This window comes from Eleginops maclovinus, chromosome 20 (assembly GCF_036324505.1).
Source record: "Eleginops maclovinus isolate JMC-PN-2008 ecotype Puerto Natales chromosome 20, JC_Emac_rtc_rv5, whole genome shotgun sequence".
Classification (NCBI taxonomy): domain Eukaryota; kingdom Metazoa; phylum Chordata; class Actinopteri; order Perciformes; family Eleginopidae; genus Eleginops; species Eleginops maclovinus.
Window position 1 is genome coordinate 12,647,847 of NC_086368.1, and position 27,045 is coordinate 12,674,891.

Here is a 27,045-nt window from a genome sequence, read left to right on the forward strand (position 1 = left end):
AGAACACAGACACACTATCTGACAGTCTCTTTGACAAAAATGAGCTTTTGCTAGCTCACAAACATAAGAATGAATGGTTTTGGTTTAGGAGGAAAGGATCATTTATCACAAGAGTCAATGGCGTTGCTGAGCGGACCGATGTCAGAGAAGCGGCAGGGAGAGCTGCTGGACGATTTGTAAATCAGAGCCAGAAATGGGGTGCTTATGAATAAACCAGATTCACCCATTCTCTCCTCCTCCGCCCATGCCTCTCTTATGTGTCCTCAGTTCTCTCAACACTCCCTCCAGCTTACACACACACACACACACACACACACACACACACACACACACACACACACACACACACACACACACACACACACACACACACACACACACACACACACACACACACACACACACACACACACACACACACACACACACACACACACACACACACACACACACACAGTTGCCAAGGAGATGGGAACGTCATATTCAACTGCTGCCATTTCTGTTGAGCGAGTAGCAGGGCGAAGAATGATATTAAAAATAAATATGTGGATTGCAGTGTGCACATACTGAGAGGGATGCAGGAAGAACCAGGCAGGATGCAAGGAAGGAGCGACGCATACTCAGATTTCTCTGAGTATGCGATACAAACAACGATGTGTGGTCATTCAGGTCATTGTAAATCACAGCAGCAGCACTGCTGTGTCCCAGATCAGTCAGTGTGTCGATGGGCCGGATGTTGGCATCTCTCTGCCAACTGTCACCATGACACGAGGTTGCAGACATGCAGAAGGGGAGCTGATTCACACAGGACTCTGGCCAGTTATGTCACAACTAAAGGGGTTATCCACATCCTGTTGGTCTTATAAAACCACGTTAACAAGCTACCTGGTGTCATACAGCAGGAAGCTTTGATCAAGCAAGTCGATGACCAGCAGCTCACAAACAATAAAGGAACATGATTTATTTTTGTTAATGGCCATTTTTTGAAAAACTCAAACACTATACACCTGTACAACTCTTCACGTTTAGCACTAGAGCACTACTAAATCAGTATGCATCTGAACTGCCAGTACAGGTCTCCCTCTTGTGCAAGCTACTCTGAATATTTAGAGATCTGGTTGAACAATCAAATTATTTTACCAACAACCACTTACACGACACACATTAAACATATATATATATATATGTTTAATGTGTGTCGTGTAAGTGGTATATATATATATATATAAATAATGTAGAAAACTGAACCTGTTATCCCTTAGTTAAGAAACAGGAACTCCTCCAAAAGATAAAAATCTCTTAAAAACACGATAAATGAGGACATTTATCAGTTCAAAAACAACAGCTTCCTACAGAAAGACCGGGGAAACTTCCCCATCAACTTCTTTATACACACAAGGGGAAGCACATGGATGGGCTACACAGGCCGACAACACCCACTAGGGCTGCACGATTATGGCCAAAATGATAATCACGATTATTTTTAATCAATATTGAGATCACGATTAATTATCACGATTATTTGTTAAATTTTAACCAAAACATTTTTTATTGACACATAGGCTCATTATTACTGCTTTCACATCCAGGTGCTACATTCCTGCTAATGTACACATTTGTGCATCAAAATGAAATAGGTCTATATCTCGTCCACACTACTGCGTTTTCGTTTTAATCCGGAGTTTTAAAACGAAAACGTGACCATTCACGCATACTGGGCATGCGCGTGCCGGTTGCAGTTGCAGCATTATAAAATGCAGAATTTACCTGCACAACAACTGCTACCACAGACAACAAGGTAAACAGCGCTTTTACTTTGTTATCCATGTTTACCACTGGTAGTCAAGGCTGATCCGACCCGATACCCAGCTGATCTGACCCGATACCCAGCTGATTTGAATTTTTCCGGGTAAGGAAGGGTCACATGGTAGGAGTGTGACGAATCAGAGAAGGATACTCGTGATCGATAAGACCCAATCAGAAAGCGCTCATGGGTGCCTACGCTAGCGTTTCCAAAAGTCTGCGTTTCTGCCTGTCCACACTAATCAGCAGCCCCGGGGCCAGCAGCGTTTCCAAAAGCCTCCGTTTTAAAACGAAAACCCAGTATTGTGTATTGTATTGTATACGAGGTTTGTTTTCTCCATCACTCGCTAGAAGCGCTAGATTGGCTTTGGAAAAAAACGTTGATACTGAGCGTTCTATGAACCGAAGGACACATTTAAAATATCGCTCGATCACGCGATTTTGATCGTGGGAAGCCAAAATCGTGATCGTGATTAAAATTCGATTAATTGTGCAGCAGCTAACACCCACACAAAAAAATCAACATCATCCCCCTCAGCTGTCAGAATGCAGGGCACGCTAACCCACCTCACACTCCAGACCAAACCTCCCAGCCTCTTGCATTGGCCCTTCTGATGACAGGCCACCCTGCCCACTGTGTCCGGTTACCTCCCCAAAGACTGCCAGCGGAGTGTGAGGCAGTGAAAAAAAAAACTGAAAGAACAATCAAAAGTGTGCAATTACATGATTTGAATTCCTAAATAATAATCAAAGATCTAAAGAAATGGTTGAACATTATCCTTTGTGAGCATTTGCACATTTACTCTATTAAATAGAAAATTAAATGGTTTGTTTAATAACCAGGAAAATTAAAAGGCGATACCTTGGGGATCTTATAATGAGCATCAGCATTTTTTACATCAATAAATTCATTGCCCAAGTATCATCCAATTAAACTCGCACAATGCAAGGAAAAACAACGTGGCGAAAAATCTCCCCACAAAACAATTGAACAGGATTAGATTATTTTGCCAGCAGCAGAACCGTGCAATACAGTCAATTACAGTACAGCTAGTAGAGACTGATAAAAGTGTGTGTATCTTTCCTACTATTTCTCATTAATGACAGCCAGCATGAACACAGAATGAGCCGTTCCTACAGTGCGGATGATGATTGCGAGCTGCTACGATTACCAGTTAGTAATTTCATTCATTGCATGATTTCCAATTTCATAATGGAGAACTCTGCGTGGCAGACGTGCCTCTCCAGTTCTCTGCACAAGCTGAATGGAAGAGGAAGGTGAATGGAAGCCGGAGCGAGCACGTACAAACCCACAGACAGCAGTGGGAGAGACACACACAGGCAGTCCGACCCAATTCGGCGCCTCTTCTGTATTCAGCCGTGCACCTCGCCTGTTTGACGTCAGAGAACCCATTTCACAAAAGGCAGCAAGGTTGTGTCTTCGCGGAGTGGAGGCTGGTGTGTGTGTGTTTTGTGTGTGTGTGTGTGTGTGTGTGTGTGTGTGTGTGTGTGTGTGTGTGTGTGTGTGTGTGTGTGTGTGTGTGTGTGTGTGTGTGTGTGTGTGTGTGTGTGTGTGTGTGTGTGTCTCTCTCTCTCTCTCTCTCTCTCTCAATGGCAGGGTTTGTGCAAGCTCAGTGCCTGCACATATTATATATCAGCAGCGCTCGCAGTGTGTGCGTCCCACTGTCTGTCTCTGTCAGAGAGGATTCCCCTTTGCATCGGTTGCACAATCTCACACAGGGAGGGGTTGGGGGGGGGGGGCTGGAAGAGTACTGGGGACTTTTGAAGAACTGTCCAGGCACTTTCACACCAAAGCTGTGCGTGCCTCACACAGAAAATATTGATACACTTAAAGGATACTGTATATATTTTCTGTTGGGAGCTGTATAACCGGTATTAAGGTGCCGTTGAGAAACAACAGGTAGGGAACTTATTCGATGAGAGCAGCAAAGATATGGAGAGAACACATCCTGAAGGGCGGAGCCACGACAGAAAGAGGAGGAGGACGTGAACTCCAAAACGCAGCAGAAGACAGGATTTCTCTTCTTCCATATTTGTCTCTCTCTGTCCTTCTCCTTGCCTCCCCCTCTCTTGTTTCTTCTCAATGCTAAGAGGATACCCCTTCCTGCCTTCCACCCCCTCCAAACCAACCCCTCCCATCAACATCTCTCTCTCTCTCTCTCTCTCTCCCCATCCACCCACTTCCAAGTGTTAGCTCTCTGTGTCTCTCTCGCCTTTTTTTTCCTTCTCTTTTAATGTGTCTTCTTAAATTGTCAGGCCTACTGCTGACGCCATCCTCCTCCACTCAGCCAACCCACTCAGTCCTGTGGGACGAGCTATGACTCATACTCTCCCTCCCTAGTTACCTACCTACCTTTCTGTAGCTCTCTTGAAGTCTCTTTGGCTCTTACTAGTTATAACCTATAGTTATCTGCTGCATGAGGGGGAAATGCAGAAAGCGTATTAAGAAAGAAAGGATACACATATCGAGAAAGAGGAAGTGATGGAAAGAGGTGAGAGGTGTTGGTCCAGTGAAGCACAGTTGCCTCCTGCATAATGAATGAATGAATGAATGCCAGTGGGGGGGGACTGAAGGGAAAAGTCCTGGAGTGTGAGTGACATATGGAATTCCCAAAAATTAAAACTGTCAAATAGATAATAATTATTAAATGACAATTAATGTAGAAAATTATGAAATAACCAAAAAACAAAGGTTTACATTTCTTACTTTTAACTTTTTCTTTAGACTAGAAAACAAATGATGTGAAATTCATACAACCACACGCAACATTACCAAAAAATACCCACCATAAGTTTATCAATGAAGAATTAAAATCAACACCTTTAGCAACATGCATCTAAGGAAACAGGAGTTCCCCGTTCGTTAATGCAGGAAGCCCTGATGGAGCTCAGTCCACAGTTCACTTGGCAAAACGGATACTGCCATAGTAGTTTTAAGATGAAATAACACCTTGAGCATACACAGGGTCGTGAAAGTAGAGCTTTAGTGCCCGAGGATTTCAACAGTAAGTAAACACAACAGATTGCAGAACCTGATCACTAAAACAGACTGAACTGTAAAGCATGGAATATTATAAAAGGTGGATTCAAAGCGTCGTCAGGCTGTGTGTTGGTGTTGCGCTGCAGTGTGTTTTGTAAGCCTCCTAGAAGCGGCTCTCTGCTCCGCCTATAATACGCATCTAGTCTATTTTTGAGAGAGCCGCGGCGTGTTTAACAGAACAGATCAAGCCAGGCTATTTTCCAAAATGAACATCCTGATTTCCACTACCATGAGTCAGGAGAATGTTTTGTTACATGAAGTTCATTGATAATATTCACATTTTGAATATTTATTTGAATTCTTGATATTTTATGGGGGTTTTTTTACCCAACAATTTTCCTGGTGTACTTGAATTGTAAAACAAAGAAATATAAAATGAATCTTTGAGAACAAAGTGGTATTATATAGAGTTTTCTATTTGTCTGTAATACAAATAAACATTCCGTCTTTATATTAATTATGCCAAATCTTTCCTGGGTTTTGGGATGCAATATTTCTATTTACATTCATGTCAAACGTGGAGGACCTGTCCTGAACAAGTTTGTTTTGGAGTACAACAACATGTTAGCTTCCGAGCAGCATAGAGCATCAGACTGTGAACACTACTAGGGGAGAGAGAGAGTCATTTGAATAGCTGAAACGCTCTGTGCAAAAGATGGGCACATTGGACTCTTTAAACCTTCTGGCCAGTATGACCGATTTAAAATGATTTCTTAGCTGTCCAAGAAATACATAAAGACCAAATGAGGGATTGTGGGGTTATCTTGTCTTAAGCACAGATGACATGTGTGGAAGATTCTGGCAGCTTAACTTGAGCAGCTGATAATAAATGAATTACTGTGTCAAAATCAAACTGGGTGTCAGCTCCTGCACTCATTATAAACCTTGTAATTTATCAGCTTCTTTAACTGCGAGAAGGAGGAAGCAATGAAAGAGACGGGAAGAGAGAGAGAAGAAGGAAAAGAGGAGAGAAAAATGGAGGAGCAAGGGGTGGCTAGTGAGACTGGAAGAGAGGGAAAACTTCTCAATGATGAAACAATCTGTGCTGTTAAGCGATTGGACCAGACTTCCACCAATGGGAAGACCAGCTCCATGGCAACAGGCTCTGTCACCAAGAGAAAAGCAGCCATATCCCTCAACACCCCCATATTTCTCTCTCCCTTTCACTCTCACGACCCCCCTCGTTTCCCCAATTACAAGGCCCGGTGTATTTATCACTGGGTAAACACAAATAAAACTGCATACTGAAACACACATAAGCATCATTGGTGACTGGAACAAAACAGCTCGATAGCACAGACACAACAACCATGCAACCACACAGGGCTTGCAGATGTACACACAGGCACGATCAGAATTCAAGTCATTCACACACACACAAACAAACACAGCTATTTAAAATGTGCAGATTGGTCGATGACTCCCCTCACACACCGACTGTAGACAGTTCTGTTCCACCCGTCCTGATAAAAGCAGTGACTGACTCATGTCTGGTGGAGCCGAACCTTCAACTAAACAGATGGAGCTCACACACACAGGAACAGACTTCCACAATAAGTAAGTATACCTCAGCTCAAGTAACTACCTTTCTCTTGAAGATGCGCAGGTGAAGTCTGCATGAGAGCATCACAAAGTACTGTCAGCTTTACAAGGGAGCTGAAAATCTAGGTAATACGGCGCGGTAAACCACGGCACACCAATCTAACAGGTGAGGTTAATCCTAAAACTATACTGGAAGGATACAAATATTTCACTGCAACCTATCCAGGGAAGACGCTACGCCAGCAATGCATGCTGAGAGGTGAAGTCTCTGAGGAAACTCTGACGCATGCCCAAGTGTACTATAACCTTTGTTAGACAGAGCACAACAGACAAGCACTGTGAGGCAGCCTGCACAGGTCTGTGTTCAGGGAAACTTTATCATGCCACTATGACTCCTTGTCAAGGTAAGGACAAAGGAAATGATGCAATACATTTGCAATAGGTTCAGTGATTGGAGGACATTGGACAATCAGGGATTGGCTGAGTACATCACTGGGAAAGGGTGGACTCATAACACATATAAGTATAGTCTCACATTTAATTCCAATATGTTTTGGATCCCTGGCCATGTGGCTGTTCGGCATGAACGTGCTTTTTTGTAGTGACAACAACAACTCTAAGATGGAACTATTATGTGGCTGACTTATTATTATTATTATTATTATTATTATTATTATTATTATTATTATTATTATTATTATTATTATTATTATTATTATTATTATTATTATTATTATTATTATTATTATTATTATTATTATTATTATTTCAGAGCTATTCTCATAGTAGCATCAAGCCCCTCCTCCGAGTTTTGGCTGAATGTCTCAAGCTGTCTCCTTCCCTCTCCCTATAGATGGTGGTCATTAGCTGGCTGGCATTGGCCCTCATGATGCATACCTTTTCACCCCATAAGGCTTCCTCCAGATCCAGATAGGGTGCAGCCATTCCAACTCGGTAACTTCCTCAGACCTATTATTGTAGTTTCCTAATATCCAGTACTACCTCTAAAGCCCTAACCGTCTGCCCTGACTGTTATATTTTTTGGCTGTCTCTCTATTACCAAATATTTATCATTTATTGTCATATCCAGTTTGAATAGCAGCAGCCATTTCTGGTCGCCCTGAAAGCCTTTTGTTATCACAAAACTTCTGTTTGCTCTTTGATCACACACAGAGAAATCCCACACTTCTAAGCTCCATTGTAAACATGGTGAGTTTTGTCTTTACGTTGCAATATGAAAAGGCATCCCAAACTACCAGAAAGTCAGTCAACACAGTTCAAACCTAAACAGAGAAGTTGACCTATTCCTAATTCGACCATTATCATACCTGGAATGATCAAAATAGATACAATTAATGCAATTTGGAAAGCTTGCCACCTCTTCAATACTGTAGATTGTAGATCAATACCCATGACTGACAGATCTGCTGTAGCATAGTGAAGGGTGATGGATGACTACAGGGGGAACCCAACAGTGAAACAAACTATGTGACGACAGCACTCGAGGGACAGTACCTGCTGTATCTACATCTTTAGAGGGCTGGATCAGGCGCCATTAAGCACCACCAGGAGTTTCCCTACAAACGCTGTTCAACTTCTCACTTAAAGCACATCCATTAGCTCTCTTAAAATGCTTATAGCAAGGGGAACAACACAATCATTTCAGACTCATTTTGTCAAATACATTTCTCTGCTGGTGTTGAAATAAATGCCACCAAAAGTAGCAATCGCTCTTTGTTCTCACCATTTCATCTCATTTAATCAAATGGAACTGAATTTTAGAACTCATTTTAAACTGAGTGTAACTCCCATTAGTATGTGGAAATTCCACATAGAAGTGCACTTGTTTGAACAGCATTTTGTTTAAACTCAAACTGCGGGATGTTTTACTAGACTTGCGTGATTGGGTTTCCCTCAGTTTACTGGCTCCGGGGGGGGGGGGGGGGGCAGATCAAACTCAAAGTCAAAGTCCACTTTATTGTCAAAGTTTCCACATGTGTTATACATACAGAAAATTGAAATACCGTTTCTGGCAGTCCCACAGTGCAAATATAAACAACAACATATAACATAAAAAGATAAGAGCGTAAGATGGGGCTTATCCCCCACTAAAAGCGTAAGGGTAAAGCCTTTGGCATAAATGAGCCAAGTGGCGGTATTTTTTACTCACAGTGCTTCAATACTTAAGTCAACGCATGATTTTGAAGCCCAGCAGTTTTAAAACAGAGCAGCTTGTATCGGGTAGTGGTCTAACTATAGTTGGAATGCCGACTCTCTGCTACGCTGTGTGCAAAGCCCCGCCTTCTCTAAAACACCGAAGAGAGACAGAAAATGAAAGAAATTAGCGCAGCAGTATGACAACCGATGCAGTGAAGATTCTCACACTGAGATGAATATCACTGAACGCAGGAGTGAGGGCGAGGTAAAGAAAATGCTTTTGTTCTTTCAAGGGGCTACAGTCGGGGGAAACCTTCGCAAGTCGTCATGTCTCTGGTTCCTGTAGCAACACACCCACAACAACGCAGCTCCTTGCGTTATTTTCTAATGCTGTGCTATTTTTGGTCTAAACACCCCCTAACAGACAGAGTGGAACTTCTACTTGCATGATGAAAAAGAAGCTCTAAGCTGTAACCTGAGTTAATGATAAATATTGCCCTGGCCAACAGCTGGAAGTGTCCAGATGGTGACCAACGTCCTCTATGATCCTCACAAACACCTCCATTTGCCACAGCCACCCTTGACGGCTAGCTGACTGGGCTGCAATGCCAGAAAAGTGATGGAGAATCGAGTGGTGCCAGCCAGTCAAACAGCCAGGCAGCCTGCCTTGGGCCAGCAGGAAGTGTGCTCTCTTACAATGTGGCTGTTGCACTCCAGAATGACCAGCAGGAGGGCAACAATCCAGCCATTTAGCCCTCCCTTCAGCTAACTAACACACCATGTCTGCCATCCCCTTCAACTGCTATTCAGTTTTTCTCCTCCCTGCTCCGTTCCCCAGGCACCTAGCCAGCTAAATATAGTCCCCTCGGATCCTCATGGACCAAAGACCCCAGGTCAGGGTCTGTAAAAGCCCCCCCCTACACCACAAACAAGATGTCTCTAGTACACACATCATAGAGGACATTAAAAGCAAGAACAGCAGTGGCCAACACGTTACTGAACAAACAAAACATGTCCTCTGTCCTTGTTGCATCACACCAGGACATGGGCAACTGTAACATTCCAACTATGACGAGGCTGTGCTTGAATTGGGATTAAGGGGGAAGGGGACAGCCACTGCTCATGTCTGTAGGAGCTGTGAACACAAAGCGTCATGCATACTGCACAGACTTTAGGAGCATTGTCACGATGCAAACACTTCGACTTTTGATTACGATACTTGCCTCAAGTTTCTCCAACTGATGCTGAAAAAGAATCTTTAAAACTGAAAATGTCGACACATTTCATTTAAGGAGGTGAACAGGAGCCAAAAAGAAACAAAAAGAGGAGTGAATCATTTGAACATAGTGTCTTACTGAGGCTGCTTTGTCAACTTGCATATAAGGGAAAACCCACCCACTATGCCTGAATGAAATGGAAGCACGCACACACACACACACACACACACACACACACACACACACACACACACACACACACACACACACACACACACACACACACACACACACACACACACACACACACACACACACACACACACACACACACACACACACACACACACACACACACACACACACACACACACACACACACACACACACACACACACACACACACACACACACACACACACACACACACACACACACACACACACACACACACACACACACACACACACACACACACACACACACACACACACACACACACACACACACGGAGTAGAGCTGAGTCCACAAATGATAAAATAATAATTTCCTTTGCTTTGAATATTCAGCAAAAGCAAAAGCAATGCACATTATGCATGCCATTACAGTCTTGACTCATTCACTTGAAAAGTGTTGCCATTGTTAGTTGTTTAGATTGCCATTTACTCAATGTTGTATGTGTTGTATAATAACCCTGCACAGACTATGAGGTAGTGTTAGTTAGAGAAACTGCACACGGCAGCGAGTCACTAGATCACGTAGCTGACTTGACAGCGGTGGCAGGTCAGCGCCTCGCTGCACTATGCCATCTGTTTACCTGTGAAAGCCAACCCCTCCCAATATCCTCCGCCTGTCTAAGGAGAGCAATTTATCCGTCTTTCCTGTTTTTCTGGCTCTTTAAGGCAACCTCTCCATCTATAGAACAACCGTTGACATCAGAAACAACCGCTCCTAAACTTGTTGTGGCTAAGTAAAGCATGTTTTCCATCCTCAGCTCTTCTATAAATGACTAATCAAGGATTTATTTTTGGAAACAGCATTTTCTTTTGGCTCACTGTCACCATGCTTTCTTTCAGTTCCTCCTTCCATTCTCTCCCATGAAATTCAACAAGTGGTTATGTCTCTATGCTACTTTCATCTGAGGCTGATATAAGACTGCTCTGGCCTAGCAGGTAAGTCATAAAGCAGCACCAAGGTTTAGTTTGTCTCTACATTTTATTGTTTCAAAAAGTGTAGTAAAGGGTTTTATAACCACAAAAGCCTGCAAGCTACTATAAGCTCACATACATATAGCGTCTGCTTTGTGTTATTTGAATAACTGTAGTCTACCATTTCTAAATTGTGTAATTTTAAGCAACATGCACTATAGACGACAACAGGGTAACACACATGATGTCAAATGCCATAACAACTTGATAGTGGAGACTGAAAAAGCAAAAACAATTTAGAATATGGAGGAAAGACGGTTATGAGAAGGGTCAAGGGGATGGGAATCTCTGGAGGTTTCTCAAGCCTTCTGTCACTATTTTGTTCACATAATCTGTTTTTTGAATCAAATCAAAAGCTGTTAAGATTTGTTTTTTTAAAAGGTCCTGATAAAGTGTGAACCTTCTGACTTAAAGGCAATTGAAGCAGCAGTTACTCTGGGGGTGTTGCTATTGATTTTTCTCTTCCCTTCCTCTCCCTCTCTCTTTCATACTCCTTCTTTTTTCCCACGCATTTGCAATTAGAATGCGGGACTGAGGCTGCAGCGGCACCAGCTACCTGGGGAGCAGAACTCCGGTCACGAGCAAACAAACAACACAGGTAATGGTCATGCTCACAGACAAGGATGCACCAACTAAAAACTGAATGCAAGTTAATATGAACACCATTAGAGCAGTCGGGGCTGAGCAGCTAGCTTTGGCGTCTTAAGCCATTTACCTTCTGGCTCAGGAAAGGGGCTAACGTGTAGACCAGCAGATATTAGGAAGAACACAGCATTAGCTCTGGCAACCTGACACCAAATGGCCAGCTTCTTTCTAATTTGGGGGTTGCTGCGGTTGTCTCTCTTTTGCATTTCTAATTGACAAGAGAGTAGAATCATGGAATCATTGTCATTTTAGGAGCATCAAACTAGTTAAATTGTGGTGCATTGCTCCGGACACTTATGTATCTTGATTAATTATAATGCTGTGCAAACACATACAGAAACACAATCATTATATAAACAGGCAACATCCAGCACAAGACAGATCTGGGTCGAGTGCAGAAAAAAAAGAGTAAAAGGAAGAAGCAATAAGGGGGACTGTATGATTTTGCAATAACCATCGGAGGAGGAAAAGAGAGGGAAAAGTAAGGTCTTCTAAACCTGAAACAGTGCTGAGGCCATGAGGACAGCTCGCTATTAATAGCGGCAGATTTTTTATTCAAGAGGGCTCTGCTGTTGTGCTTTCTCTCACGCGTGTGCTACCTCTCTCACCTCTCTGTTCTTCATCTCGCTGCACATTGTGTTCCACAAATAAAGGGAGAAAGCACTGTGCCAGTAAATATAGTGTCTTCAGAGATGAAAAAGAAGATTCATCACTTCTAAATGCATTTATAAAAGTGTCATTATCATAATGCATTACTGCACCTTCACGCCAAGAGGATCCTTGAGGAGAACTTCAGGGGCTCATAACACTGGACTTCCCACACCAAGCCTTATGTAAGCCCATAGGTTGTCCTTTTTAACGGCACCCCTCCCTCCCTCCCTCCCTCCCTCAGTATGACAGTGTTGCAGAGTGACGCCTACTTCTCAGTGACTCTAAACCCCCAGCAGGCCACCTCCACCCTCCCTCCTCCCACACAGGGACACAGTGGAAGGGAATTCCTTATTACCTCAGCATTTGCCTCTTAAAACACATTTTGTGTACATCTGTAGAAAACATATGAAACAACAAACTTACCAATAGCATTTCTGAGCCGGTTAGCTGTAGAATGCATCTAAATAAAAACCTTTCCTTCCAGCTTCAACAATGACAAAATGAGTCGCACTTAATGAAGCAGAAACGTATGCATGGTACGATCTTCCAGAAAGCCCCATTGTATGAGTTTTGAACTGTTACTAAGGCATAATTAAATGGAATTGCTGCAGGAACTTTACAAAGACCAACAATGAAAAGAGTCAAGATAAGATACAATTATAATAGTGACAATGGCTGCACATTCAACCAAGCCTCAGAGTTGTGAAAGGCACATGAACAAGTTACATCCCACTTACAAATGAATAATAGCCACTGACAAAGACACACAAAGCACATGCTTACTGTATTTGAGTTCAGCTCTGTGAATCTCCAGATGGTATCAGGTGTCTCTCAGATAAAAGCACATAATCGCAGGAGAAGCAGAAGCAGCACCAGCTATGGAGCAAAATAACGCTAGTTTTATCTTGCTAAGTAGCAGAGTTGAATGAATTCCATTCCTTCAGCATGTGAATAGCTGAGTTTCAGGGGTGTTTACCTACGTCTCTCTCTTCAGCTCATTCTACTTTCCTCGCCTTCACCATTACACTCTTCCTCCCTGACTGCAGGTACCAACAGCTCTGTTTTGTTAATGGATTTCATGAAAGTGGAAAGACAACTCATTTTTGACTGCCCCCTCTCTTTTTCTGAATGAAGCACACACACTACAGGGAAACAGAAAGCCTTGCTAGCTGCCTCCCTCTCTCCCTACTGCTCGCATGCTATCATGCGCACAGTTTGCACCGCTCCCTTCTCCTCCAACCCTCCCTTTCGTGTGGATTCTCTCTCTTGCTCTTACATATCTTGTTTGCTCTCTGCTTCTTTGTAACAATAAGACTGCAAAGACAGCCAAACGGGAGCTAGCAAGAAGTCCAGCTGTTTAAAGGGCTGCTTGGAGAACACAGTATGTCACTTGATATGACAGGAGAAATATACGAGAGGTTACAGTATATACTATGCAACTATTATTTGGGGTTTGCTACTTAAAAAAAAAAAAAGGAACATACATCTGCAGGGAGGCAAAATGTACAATCCAGGCTCACTGTAGTCACCATTCAATATTCTCTGTTTCTTTGAGATACAGGAAGCTTTATCTGTAGCCTGTGTGTAAACTAACTGAATGAGCTCAGAGTGCTGACAGCTGCTGGTGAAACAGAGCATTGCTGCAATTTTCTAAAATAAATAATAAAAATGAGGGGGATTTGAAGGAAATAAATTGTGGGGGAAAATAATGAAACCACCTCATTAGCTCGGAAAAACCTTAATCCCGCAAGACAACATATTTGCATCTTTTCCCTGAAGCTCCCATACTGACAACAGCAGCTGAAAGGCGCAGCGGAAGAGGCAGTCAAAAGTTCAGCATCAAAAGAAACATCAGCAGGGATCCCAAGGTGAAGTCCAGGTATGTCAGTCTCATGGATGGTTCAGTTCTTTAAGCTGACAGGAGCAAAAAGGTTCCGTTGGGCCAAATCTAAACAATAGTGCCAATTAAGGTAGTGTTTCAGTAGTTCTGAATTAGATTAAAGTACCAGTGACCAGACTTTAAAAGTTAAAACAAGATTTGTTAAAAGAAAAGTGTCGCTACATTGAGGATAACTAATCAACAGTTTCAGCATTCCACAATAAGATGATGAAGATCTTTGGTTTGCAAGGTAACCACACCATTGGTTACACTTGTGAACGAAACTTGTGTACATGAAGACAGGAAGATAAACTGTAACCAAACAGCTATTACTTTCTATTATCTCTTCAGCACAGGTGCACACATCACAATAAACATGTCTTATTTCAATGCTTTTTCACAGTCAAGGCTACCAGACATCAACTCCTTTGTCAAATGTATTCACTTAAAAATGTAGATTATTTCAATTCATGCAACACACAGGTTGACATGTGCATAATCAGAGGTCCAATAAGTCAAAGCTTCAACCTAGCAACTTGTTTTCAGAGATAACTATGGTGACCTGAAAATGTCCAGTTCTTCCAAAACTAGAGTTTTAAATTAACCCAAGTAGAGGACGTTATTGGGTGCCCAATGAACACCCTGGGCTTTGATTACTGGATTTTTCAGTTTTCCTTTAGTGCATCATCTCATTCTTTCCTCCCTTTGACTGTATATATTCATTGTTTTAAATCGATAATATGTGAAAGCCCATCTGTGGTACGACTCCTTGACAATCCTTTTCATAGTTTATAAAAGTTAAAATGGGCACTTTAGGCAAATACTGCTACTGCTACTGCTACTACAGCTCTAGCAGTTAAGTTTGAAAACACATGTGTTTTGTGCTGGAACCTGATAATGATACTGGATAATTGTGGAGCATGATAATATTTCCTTCTTGATTTCCAAGGACACCACACTGCTCTAGTCAAAACCAGTACAATTGAGGCAGAAATCAGGACTAGGTGTACGAGTTCTTTAGTGCTGTGTGTTTGCCCCCAATATGTCTGCCACTTATATTATAAAGTAGCAAATCTTAAGTTTGACTACCAAGGCAATGTTCTTCTTCAGCATTAGGATAAAGTGGTTGACGTTTAAATACCTGTCCAGGCTAATAAAGTAAGTCTAATTCTGTTTTTTAATATACAGTTACATTTAGCATAGTTAGAACATGGACTAATGTTTAGCTAACAGCTGGCCTTCTATCTTACCTAGCCAAGTTAGGACGAGAAACCAACCAATGACTCTGCGAGCCCAGCAGGTTTGACCACATGACTAGGATAAAGAGGACGGTAGGCACTAATGCCGGCTAATTCCTCAAACCTGGCTCAGCAGCTTCTTCTGCATTTGGGCAGCAAGGTAGCGTCTTCCACAGGACAGCAAGGTAGGACAGCAAAGGGCTTATAAAGCAGGAAGGGAAAAGGGGAGGAGCAGAACAGGGATCAGTTGCCAAAGATACAAGAGATAAACCGTTCTTTAACACAATCACAAGATGTTGCAGTCTCTACAGGCAACACATGACTGAGGTAACGCTATAATTAATGAATATACAAATGGTTATTATTTACAAAGCAAACAGGGCTTCAACCGAATGGGTTACACAAGGCATAGTTTGCCACTAATCAAATTAAGGGACTTCTGTATGAAGACAATAGATTTTCTTTCTAATAACATTTGGGGTTATTTCACAGCTGATCTATTAAAAAAAAAAAACAGACCCTCTACCATTCAACGGTACATTTTAAAATTTGATTTCTGTTCTGTTTTTTCCTCATCTCCACTATTATGTGAAAACCCTCCACCTTAGATGCAATTACAGCGAAGTAAATCAGGCAGCTATACACAGTCTGAGGATAGGCTTACGGCCATGCAACCAGTCACCTCCTTCTGCTCTGATCAATAATTTACATCGAAGCAAGCAATGAAAAGAAAAATATGGAAATGGCGGATTGAAAAACAGTGACTGACATAGGAAGTCATGAAGAGAATGGGAGGTATGAAAACAAAGAAAACAGGAAAAATGGAAACATATAAAGATGGAGGGACAGAGAAACAGAAGCAGGAGTGGTTAAGAGAAGAGAGAGATAGGAGCAGCAGCAACAGCACCACGCTTGGTGCTCTGGCAGAGATCTATAAATAGCTCTTCAAATCTCTCTAGAAAAAGCCTCTCTTCTGCTTATGCTGCTGCAAACAGAAATTCAGAGACAGAAGAAGATATGGATACCTCGCTGACAATTAACAGTACAGATCATTGCTTATAGGATAATAGCTGCCTATTTCAAATTACACCATCCCGTAGAAAACAGCATTAAAATGCTTCTACACCATCTATCTTTGCTTGTATAAATATTTGATTGTAGGAAGTGGATACAGTGAAAGCAAGTAGGTTACATGCAGCACATGAACTCACATGTTCAACTGATGTATGAATAAATAAGTATTTGTTTATAGTTATGTATCCTGCACACAAACAAAAAATATATGCACACTACTAAGCAAATCAAATCTCTTTTCAAGTTTTATCCTTTTATCCTCAAAAACATCAGTTTCTACAATTGATTGGTATGTGGGGGGGATAAGCCTTTTCTCAATGATACTACCCTTTCACCTGCAGTGTGACTCTGTATTAGTTAGAAAAGAAAGGCTGTCAAAGTAAAAATGAAGAGAAAAAGCGTGTATACCAATGCTTTATCATAGAAGTACTGACAGCTCAGGAGGTAAAGCTCTTAACCTGTAATACCTACTTGGATCACTCCACAAAGTAAAATAGAGTTGCAACATCAAATGCACCTATATTGTAGTCCTTCCCTGCATCACATGAATGACCTATTGTAATGAATATTTATTTTTTCGGATACATGCTGTTTTCCCAGAGCAGATGTTGGGATCACAGCTCCGAAAGTCTGTGCTGTGATCCCACCTAGTTCAACACAACAGTCTTCCCATCTATTTTCAGCTTGAGTATCAAAATGTTTAGCTAAAGCCAAGACACAAAAGACAAATGGCCATTTGTCAAGTGATTTTTCTCAACAAAACCCTAATTCCTAATTGAATCCTTCTCAAGTGTGTGTTTTATCTCACCAAGTTAAAAAAAGAAATTGCCTCACGGAGCCAGGCCTTGGTCCTCAGATATTACTTTAGTTTTGAGGATGATAACGGAAGTACAGGAACGCATCACACAAAATGTAAACATGCAATGGTAAATTTATGCAATAAATACAGCCCCGAGGTGTCGTCTAATCGTTTTTAATTATTTCTACATCAACTCACTTCAGTTCACCCTCAAACACCACAAAAATCCAATTATCAATATAAGCTAGGGGCTTTCTTACTTCCAGCTGATTTGTTGTTACATCTGCACCTTATTTGCTCTCGTTTCTGAACATCAGGGGACACAAACACGCAGTATACCCGCAAGGATGTAATGGCAATAACACCTTGTTGTCACCAGCTAAGGTGGGCTTTCAGCGTGATTGCCATGAAGCTACAAACAATTTCCAAACAATTCATTCTTATTAGACCAGCTAATTAGCTTATCACTTTATTCCTAGTTACGCAGTCCTTCACGGAGTTTCAGTCACGTCTCCCAGCTAAGATTAGAAGGATACAATGTTAACATGGCCATCTCGTGTCAGGCATGGAGATCGAGGACTTTAAAGATGGTGCTTAACGTCACGTTATATATCGGACTAAAAACCATTGATACACGAATACAAGTTAAGTCACATTAAAAGGTTCAACTCACCACTTTCCTGTCCGTGTGTACCGAGTGGAGAATCCTTCAAGTAGTGTCTGTAGAAAACAGATGGCAGTATGGTCAGAGCCGTGGCTGTGCAAGTGATTGAAAATATTAGCTTGCCCACACGCTAACAATAGCTAGCTCACGGCATTAGCTTGCTTCCTCCGGCGAGTATAATTAGCCACCTACAGCACCTAGCAGACCTAGCTAATGTTAGCCCACTAGCTAGCCTTTTCTTTTCAGTGTACGCTAGCAACCCTATGTTAACAAAACGTTGCCTGTATATTACAACTGGTTAGCCAACGAAGTAGCATATGTTTACAGGAAGGCGTACCTTGTTGTAAACCTGTGCTCGCACTGTCAGGTCTTAAAATAGGAGGTGCTAGCTGGAATGGTTAGCTAGCTTCCGAATGACTTACCAATGCTAATATAATGGAGCTGCTAGCTGCGACCCCGACTGTCAAAATAGCGCCGCGTGAGGGGAGAGCGGCGTGAACGTTAACGATAGAGAGTAGCCTACGAGCTGAGGAGCGAGGCAGTTGATAGTCGTTGCAGGAATACAGCGAAGTAACAACAAAACGCCAAAGAATAAAAGGACACAAATTAAAGAAAAAAGAAACAAAACGCTATTCCTCCTTCTCGGCTCAGGCTTGTATGTATGTGTGTCAGCGTCACTTTTTTCCCTCACCGACAGTTTACGTCAGCGGCGTACTTCACACTCGCAGGGAGACGTTCAGGATACAGTAAAGTTGTATATGTAGTATCTACCGTTTCTACACACTAAATATAAATAAACAACCGAACAACTTTCTATGTTGTTAATGCATCTGGTGTAGGCGTTACTTCTCATACACTTTTGTATTTGTAATACTCGATTGTAATTTTTTTTAATGATTTCTACATTGTTCTAATTTGTTGGCAATTGTGGCTTTAGATTAATACAGTTATGTCTGATCTTACCATATCCACTCGTCACAAGAAGACAAAACCATCATTTTACAGTTTCAAAACACCATTTTTTAATATGTAGGCTATTATTATCTGTCATCATTAAGTATTTTTTAATTTTTCATTTGCTTGGGTCAAAAGCTATTTGACTCTTACATTTCAGGTGCTTCTTCTTCTGTTTTGACAACACTCCACTTCTTTTGTAAAGCAATGAAAGTTTAAAGGCATTATCATTTTGAAACCTTAAACATTTTTTGAAAACATATTTTTCAAAAGAATGTAATGAATCCTGTTTAATGAATGGGATTACAACATATATATAATATATACATATGCGTAACTTTACATTTAAATTGAAGTGTAAAATTCAGTAATTATACCTCTTAAACTTGTTTTTATATCAAGTTCATGAAAAGGTGGCTGTTGAGGGAAATACAACTTTGTCTTTACCTTACATTTTTACACTTTATTCGAAGGCACCAATAAATAAGTGAAGTTTTTTGTAGTTCCCAAAGTTCCCCACATGTCGGCAGGCAAGTTCTTCCATGCCATCTTAAGACCCTCGATTAACCTCATATTTAACCCTAAGGCAAACATGTATGAACATTTCTGAGTAAATGTGTTAATTGTCAATACATATTGTTTTAGGAATGTTCATGTGGAATGTTTATATGTTTTAAAAGTTCATTTTTGTAGCTTTTAAGCATTTTAGAAGTCATTAATGTTACCTCTGTGTGCGTGGCTGTTGGGCTCGCTCCCCAAGACTTAATTATCAATGTGTCACTATTTCAGTACAGAAGCTTTATTGACACTCGTTGACCATCATCTAACTCATTGAAAACTAACTGTACAGATGTAACATGTTATGGATTCATGTATGTTAATATATAAAATGGATTATTGAATGTTAATATGTGTTCTGTAGATCTATGTCATATGAAGAGCAGCCATGTAATTCAAACAGATTCACACAAAACGTGATGTGGAAACATGGATATTATTTTAGGCCCATGCATAAAATGCTGTGAGGTCTCAAAAAGACACGACTTGTACAAACAACTGCATGACAGAGACAATCATTATTCCTAACCGCTCATCTCTCAGTCTCACACACACACGCATGCACGCACGCAAGCAGACACACGCACACACACACACACACACACACACACACACACACACACACACACACACACACACACACACACACACACACACACACACAAACAAAGCATTTTACAGTAATAATATGCCAACATGAAAGAACGTGTTTCAAATACAGCGCTGCAGTCCCCCGCCTCACACCCTCCAGCACTTTGGCATGTTTTGAACTACAATTATTTGGTGGCTGTATGGCTCGTGTATTCTGTAACTGGGTTAAAGGGCACTGAATTTAAACTTTGATCGGCGTGCCTACAGTTGCCCCGTAGAGGGCTATCAGGCGACTCTGTCATGATAAACGCAGCTAATAAACAATCCAGGTTATCAACATGAATCAAGTCACTTCTAAACAGCCGAAATTGTTAATGCAGAGATGTGAGTGGGTAATGTACCAGGTGTGCCAATGGCAGACGTCGTACTGATTCCGTTTGCCATCCCTTCTCTGTGTAGGTGTTGCGCGAGAGCAGGGCACACTCATGCTTTGCCAGTAATTTCCTCGGTGACACAATGCGCTCATTGGTGCGTCCCTCCAACGTGTCACTAGTTTTGGTGGATTACCCCAGATATCTTCACCATAGGGTGGGCAAAACATCATTCCTTCGACTCTTGTCTTCACTGTGTTCTGCAGCTTTTAAACAGAGCTTCTGAAACATTTGTGGAACTTGTGACTCAGAAAAACTCAGGAAAAGGATTTTTTTTTTTACGCTGCGCAAAGGCATGCATTTGTTTACTTTAGATTCGAAGATGACGCCTTCTTTCTTATTCGCTTTTTTCCTGGTGCAAGGTCTCTGGGTCAGTGGATCACCTGGCTGTGCCTCCTGTGGCGTGCCGGCGGTAGAAAGAAGCGCAGAAGAAAGTCTGATGATAGAAATCGTCAAGCAGCAACTTTTAGACAAGCTGAACCTGAAAGAAAGACCAAACATCACTCAGACTGTTCCCCGGGCAGCGCTCCTCACCGCGCTGCGCAAACTGCACTCGGGGCGCGTCAGACAGCATGGTACTTTGGAACTAGAAAACAGTATACCTACCAAAGATAAAGGCTATGAAATTGTCAGCTTTCCAGATCTAAGTAAGTTTGTTATTCTCATTTTACACTTAAAAACTTTTCTGTGTGGTGTGGGATCTTCACGCATATCAGTGCATACAATTGACACTTTACCTACTTAGGGTTGTTGTACTCCTCCAAATACTGTAACAGTTTCTTTAGAGTATATCTTTCATCACCTTTGAGATTGAATTAGAATATGTCTGCAGAGTCAACCATAACAAAGTAATAAGATAAATGCATGAAATGGGAGACCTATATTTTGACGCAAACCTGCAGCTTTATTTTATGAGCAATTTTTACAAAACATTTACATTTTATAATTTCCCAATTGCTTGTGCAACAGGTGTCCCTAACATCTCCAGAACATTCACAGTCTTTGTCCTCAAAATTTCATTGATCCATAGATGAGACAGAGAGTGGTGATGCAGCCAGCCTCAGCCTTACCTTCAAGTTTCTACAGGAGCGAGGCCAAAGTATCCAGGTTCTCCGGTCTTCTCTGTGGATCTATGTCCGCTCCTCTGAGGACCGCCATAAAGACTCCCGCCTGTCTGCTCGTGTTTTTCTCCCTGCAGAAGGTGGGGTGCCAGGCACTAACCGTACACTGGTGATGGAAAAGAGGCTGGAGGTCCAGGAGAGTAACTGGCACACCTTACCCATCACCCGCACCTTGCAGGCCTTTCTGGACGGGGGACGGCACAAGCTGCGTTTGGAAGTAAACTGCGATAAGGATGGGAACAGCCTTTGCTCCCTGGATGGCTCCTTTGACAACCTCAACCAGCCCTTCCTAGTGGCCCAGGTGCGTCTCCGTGAGGACCACTCCAAACACTCTCTCAGGAAGCGCTCATTACGTTGTGGTGATGATGTAAGCGTGTGCTGCAAGAGAGAATTCCACATCAAGTTTAAAGATATCCATTGGAATGACTGGATCATTGCACCTGAAGGCTACGATATGAACTACTGCATGGGTCAGTGCCCCCAGCATCTGGCTGGATCCCCTGGCATAGCGTCCTCATTCCATGCGACTGTCTCCAGCCAGCTGAAAGTCAACGGCATTAACACGGCTGCATCTTCATGTTGTGTTCCTACTGAGCGACGGCCGCTCTCAATGGTGTACTTCAACTCCCAGCACAGCATTGTCAAAACGGACGTCCCTGACATGATAGTGGATTCCTGTGGATGTACATAAAGGATTTTTAAAGACATGGTATAGTTAACAAATACATTTTTAATATGGGAGAAATAGACAAACAGAATGATAATATACATGAACAGAGGAGAAGTAAATCTCATTTGGGACAACCAACTCTAAATATGCTACTGTTTTCATTTGTATTCTTAAATCAGAAGTAACACATTTTCTGTGTCCCAAATGAAACAAAGTTATATAATAAATAATACAAAAAAACAAACACATAATTGAGCATTGTGCACATACATCAGACAGTTTGTGTCTCATTATATTTGTTTAATGGTTTGACAGAAAATGTTAAGTGCCTAGAACCTAAGTGAAATTATAGAGGGTCTCAATGCAGACACATTGTTTAAATCCATGTATCAGAGGCATTATTTAACACAGTTCATAAACTAAGAAACCTTAAAAGACATACAATACATACAATAATGTGTGTGATATTACTGTAAACCATACATAGAGCTGTCAAGTAAATCCGGCTATTATTCCCATTTATATTAAAGACACTGTTTATGGAGGTCGTATTAAACGCCAATATATTATTATAATGCCTTCACTGTATTGCATTTTAGAGATGCATCTTCTTTTTTATTTTCGTCATATTTAGGTTATTTATTTTGTATTTTCCAATTGCTGCTGGAAATCAGTCCCAACATTTTTTTTGTGAATCTCAGGAAATGGGGTGTAGAACTGACCAAAGCATTTTCTTACATTAATAACACAGACCACTCTCCACACCTACTGTAATACAGTACTTTACATAACTTTTATATCTGTGACTAATCAGCACCCTTTCTTAACCTAAAAAAATACAAAAGTTTAAAGGAAGGCTTTTAAAATATCCTGATTTAAAGTACTTGGGTCACGGCACAAGTTTTAATACCAAAGAGGATCCAGTATTAGTGAGTATTATTGCTGACTAATGCTGTCTTTTAATGTCAAACATATTTGTATTTTATATTGGATTTTTTCTTTTATTACACAACGGAAATGTACATTTCATTGTGAAGTTATGGTGAGTGTTTGAACTTGTCACGCTTTGACCATGTTCAATTAGACCCTATTCTGTCTGAGCACAGCCGATGATGTCCGTAGGTTGAAATTTGTTTAATCAGCATCTCCACTGTATTATTTACACAAGTCGGCTAATCAGTTGGGTAACTTTATCTCTGACAGCATATAAACCCAAGGTCATTTCTCAGCAGCATGAGCAAACATTTAGCTATTGCCTCAGTGTCAGTTAATGTGAAGGTCTGTGAGGCAGGTCACTGAGCATTTAGGGTTGCATGCTGCCATTAATATCTCAAAGTCTAAAGTTTTCTTGGATGATGTCAAATTAGGAGCAATCTGGTATTCATTTTCTTTTTTAAACATCTTCTTTTTAACCCGATTAACATTTTATTAATGTCATTTAATCGTAGGAAGAATTATATAGTACAATAATGTATGGTAAACAGACTACAAAGGTATAACAATACATTCATAATGAATTCCTGAGTCACAGGCCTTACTTCTTGCCTATGTTTACACCGAGTTTTGTAAAAGCCAAAGATGTTTTTCTGGATTTTCTGGATTCTACTGCCATTAAGCAAATATGATTTTTATTTTGGGCTTCTGTTTAACAAGATGTTTCATAACATTTATGTCCAAATAGCCCACAAACCTGTTTCAGCTGTCTGTGGCCTCTAAAAGCTAGTCTTGTATTATTTTTTCAAACCTGTGTAATACAATTTTGAGTTTATTGTGCATTATTTTATCTTGCAAGCCATCCCCTGTCCCATGACTCAATGTAATATTGAGGCGCCATCATAACATAACTTAAAAAGCACTTTATCCCCCTACTGTATTTTTAGAGCAAATTTTGCTTTTTGGTTCTACTTCTTATAGCTGAACTGGGAAACTACTGATACTGTAGGCTGACAGAAAGCAAATGTCAATCATCTTATTTTCTCAAGCTCTAGTTGAGTTTAAATGTGTTGTATTGCATGTGTTTGCAGAGCACTTATACAGTTTCTGTATACTCTAACTGGTGGAAACCAGTTACAGTCAGGATTAGAATTGTGTTTCAATTGGAATTTGTAATTATTGTCTTTATTTTTATATAATGCTATATTGTATGCATAATGTATGAGTTGTAATATCACTACAATGCACAATGTTTGTCACAATGTGCTGACATGATATGATTATAGCAAAAGTATATTTTTAATAAATAAATGAATATTTTAAATTGACCTGTTTATTTCAAATTTCTTTATCATATATTCTCTTTTGCTAGATTTACAACAAACCTAGAACACAAAGAAAAATGGTTGTTATGAAAATGGATACAAATTAAACTCACTAGCAGAGAAAATAAACCAGTTTCAGTTTCGCAGTTTTGCTATGTTTTTATTATGCTTTTTTCAAAGCATTTTTTTTAAAGAAGTCTGAGTATACATTTAACCACAGTAAAATGCCAAGTCAGTGTTATTCTTCTTAAAGCAGACTTCCAATTTAACCTACATGAGAAACGAGTTGCATGCAGAGTCATCACATTGGCACTGTCCGTGTGTCAAAGGCATGTTTGCTCATACAAATAGTGGAAGTGGCTTTATGGACTGTCTGTGTTTGGTGTGTAAACAGTTGTCCCAGTCTCTTGGCATGCTGTCATTTTCACAGCATGCATTTGTATATGGTTGTCCAATCTAAAGCTCAAACATTAATATAGAAATAAACAATCAATTTATCAAAGAAACAATGAAGATATTTCTGATTTTGGCAAGCTTATGAACTGTAGTGTTCATAAACTTGCACAGTATGTGTCCTGCTTTTTTCTATGAGCACACAATCATTATATGGTGAACCATGATTGTAAAGATTCTTATTTTACCTTAACTGCTTTTCCAATTTTTATAACCATCTCAAAGTTAATGCTTAAAAGATCAATTGCTAAAATCCTTGACTTGAACTTTATGAAAACAGTCTAAACATCATGGCCTTTACTGCCAAAATGTGTCAACGCCCCTGCTACAGCCAACAGCAATGCTGTGGTTGCACCGTCAAAATTGGACTATAATCAGACGAAATAGGTTATACTGATACATATTGCATAATACATACCACATGTCCAAACCACACGTGGTTGAATTATTTCACTATTGGTCAAATGCGTTATTTATTATTATAAGAGTAACCAAATTTGATCAAAATTTAAGCATCAATAATAACTCACCAATAGCAAGTTCAAATATTGGGTCCATTGTGGTTTTTCCTCTTATAGTAATGAATAACAATACCTATGGGGACTGTCATTGTGCATAACTGTTAGATAGACTCAATCATGACATATCAATCACCTATTTGTCACCTTAAAGGCACCTAAACAAGGGTTTTTTATGCAAACATTACAAAAATGTATTAAACTGTGTAAAATGGTATCATTCAGAGTCAAGACTGTGGAAATTCAGTTGGAGCGATACTTCAACATCATACATCTGACAACAAAGACTTTATATGTAGGCTTAAACACAACTATCATGTTAGCAATACATGATTATTTTTAATTATCTGAGGAGGGGGGAATACTACATTACAGGTGAACCCCATCCATATTATACTTGCAGATCTCTCTGGACTGTATCTCCCTAACTAAAAAAACATTGTTGTCTTCTCTCAGTTGCTTAAAGGATGCACTTCATGAGTTTAAAGGGAAACCTGAAATGTACGTGTGTTGTGATAAAATTGTTTTAATTGAGAGGAAACGCACAACAGTAACATACCTAACATTATATAGTTGTTATAAGTTCACAATTCTCTATTCAGCATTGTTAGCTCCACATCACTGTGAATATCTTAAAGTGAGAGACATTCATTCAAATTCACAAAGGTATGGTCCTACAACTTGCACACTCAATACAAAATCCTCTTACCAAAAATAAGTAAAAGAAACATACTTTTTTTTAAAGACATAATTAGCCTAAGGATCATTCAAGCATTCCTATGTGGATGCTTCAGTATGATGCAGGAAAAGCTCTCTTCATTCATTCTTTACTGGTTGAAAACTTAACCAGGCTTCCAGGTTTAGCTACAGCAGTCAAGGTATTTAGCACCCCCATCTGGGGCGATGGTGAACTCTAATGTGAATTAACATCTTCCCTTTTCTGATTGTGAGGAACAAACACTCTCAGCAGTGTTGCCTGTAGATTATTCAGAGAATGACATTAATGCTAACTTTTCAAACTAATAAGCTAATGCTTTGAGTGACACAAAAGCATTTCGTTCCATTCTATACATTCCATTGCATTAGAGGAGCACAAGATGGTTGAGCAGGAGGTATTTTGAAAGTTAAACTTGGGCAAACAAAACCAAGACTATCTGCGTGTTGCAAAACCCTAAGACCTTTTTTTTTTTACAATGAAGATGAATGAAGCTTGTCTAAATGTGCTTGAAAAGGCTATTATTTTCACAAAATATTCATATCTATAATGTAGAGGATGGATAATTCAACAATAACCTATCCCTGTGAAATATGATCTAAATATGAATGTTAAATATCATTGTCTTAGAATAGATTCAAGATTCAAAGGTTTATTGTCATAACATAAACACGATGGTGTAATTATGTAATGTATGAAACATTTAGATTGCAGGTTCCTCAACAGTGCAATTACAAGACATAAAAAAGACATAAATAAATATTTAAAAAAACATAGTCACAAATGTTCACTTTTTAATCCATTTGGAACACATTTTCATCAATGTCCAAAGAGTGTT

General features: G+C 40.4%; 2 protein-coding genes across 13 annotated transcripts in view; one reads left to right on the forward strand and one right to left on the reverse strand.

Annotated features, from left to right (window-relative positions):
* The window catches only part of LOC134883397 (R3H domain-containing protein 2), a 48,243-nt gene extending 29,627 nt beyond the window's left edge, over window positions 1-18,616 (reverse strand). For 10 of the 12 annotated variants that reach the window (XM_063911735.1, XM_063911746.1, XM_063911742.1 and 7 more), the window contains exons 1-2: window positions 18,361-18,616; window positions 17,948-17,994 (exon numbers count right to left, since the gene is read on the reverse strand). The gene's annotated coding sequence lies outside the window, so the exon portion shown is untranslated. The other 2 variants (XM_063911736.1, XM_063911738.1) reach the window with 2 other exon arrangements.
* Window positions 18,617-20,514: 1,898 nt separating this feature from the next.
* Window positions 20,515-24,524, forward strand: LOC134882274 (inhibin beta B chain). The gene is made up of 2 exons (XM_063909899.1): window positions 20,515-21,119; window positions 21,503-24,524. The coding sequence occupies exons 1-2, from the start codon at window positions 20,768-20,770 to the stop codon at window positions 22,282-22,284; spliced, it is 1,134 nt and encodes a 377-aa protein (XP_063765969.1). The 5' UTR covers window positions 20,515-20,767; the 3' UTR covers window positions 22,285-24,524.
* Window positions 24,525-27,045: the final 2,521 nt, after the last annotated feature.

Excerpts from the sequence above, each read along its gene's own strand:
- LOC134882274 (XM_063909899.1), top strand. The coding sequence starts at position 20,768 with ATGCATTTGTTTACTTTAGATTCGAAGATGACGCCTTCTTTCTTATTC. Across the intron at positions 21,120-21,502 it reads TGTCAGCTTTCCAGATCTAA|ATGAGACAGAGAGTGGTGAT; the intron begins GTAAGTTTGTTA and ends ATTGATCCATAG.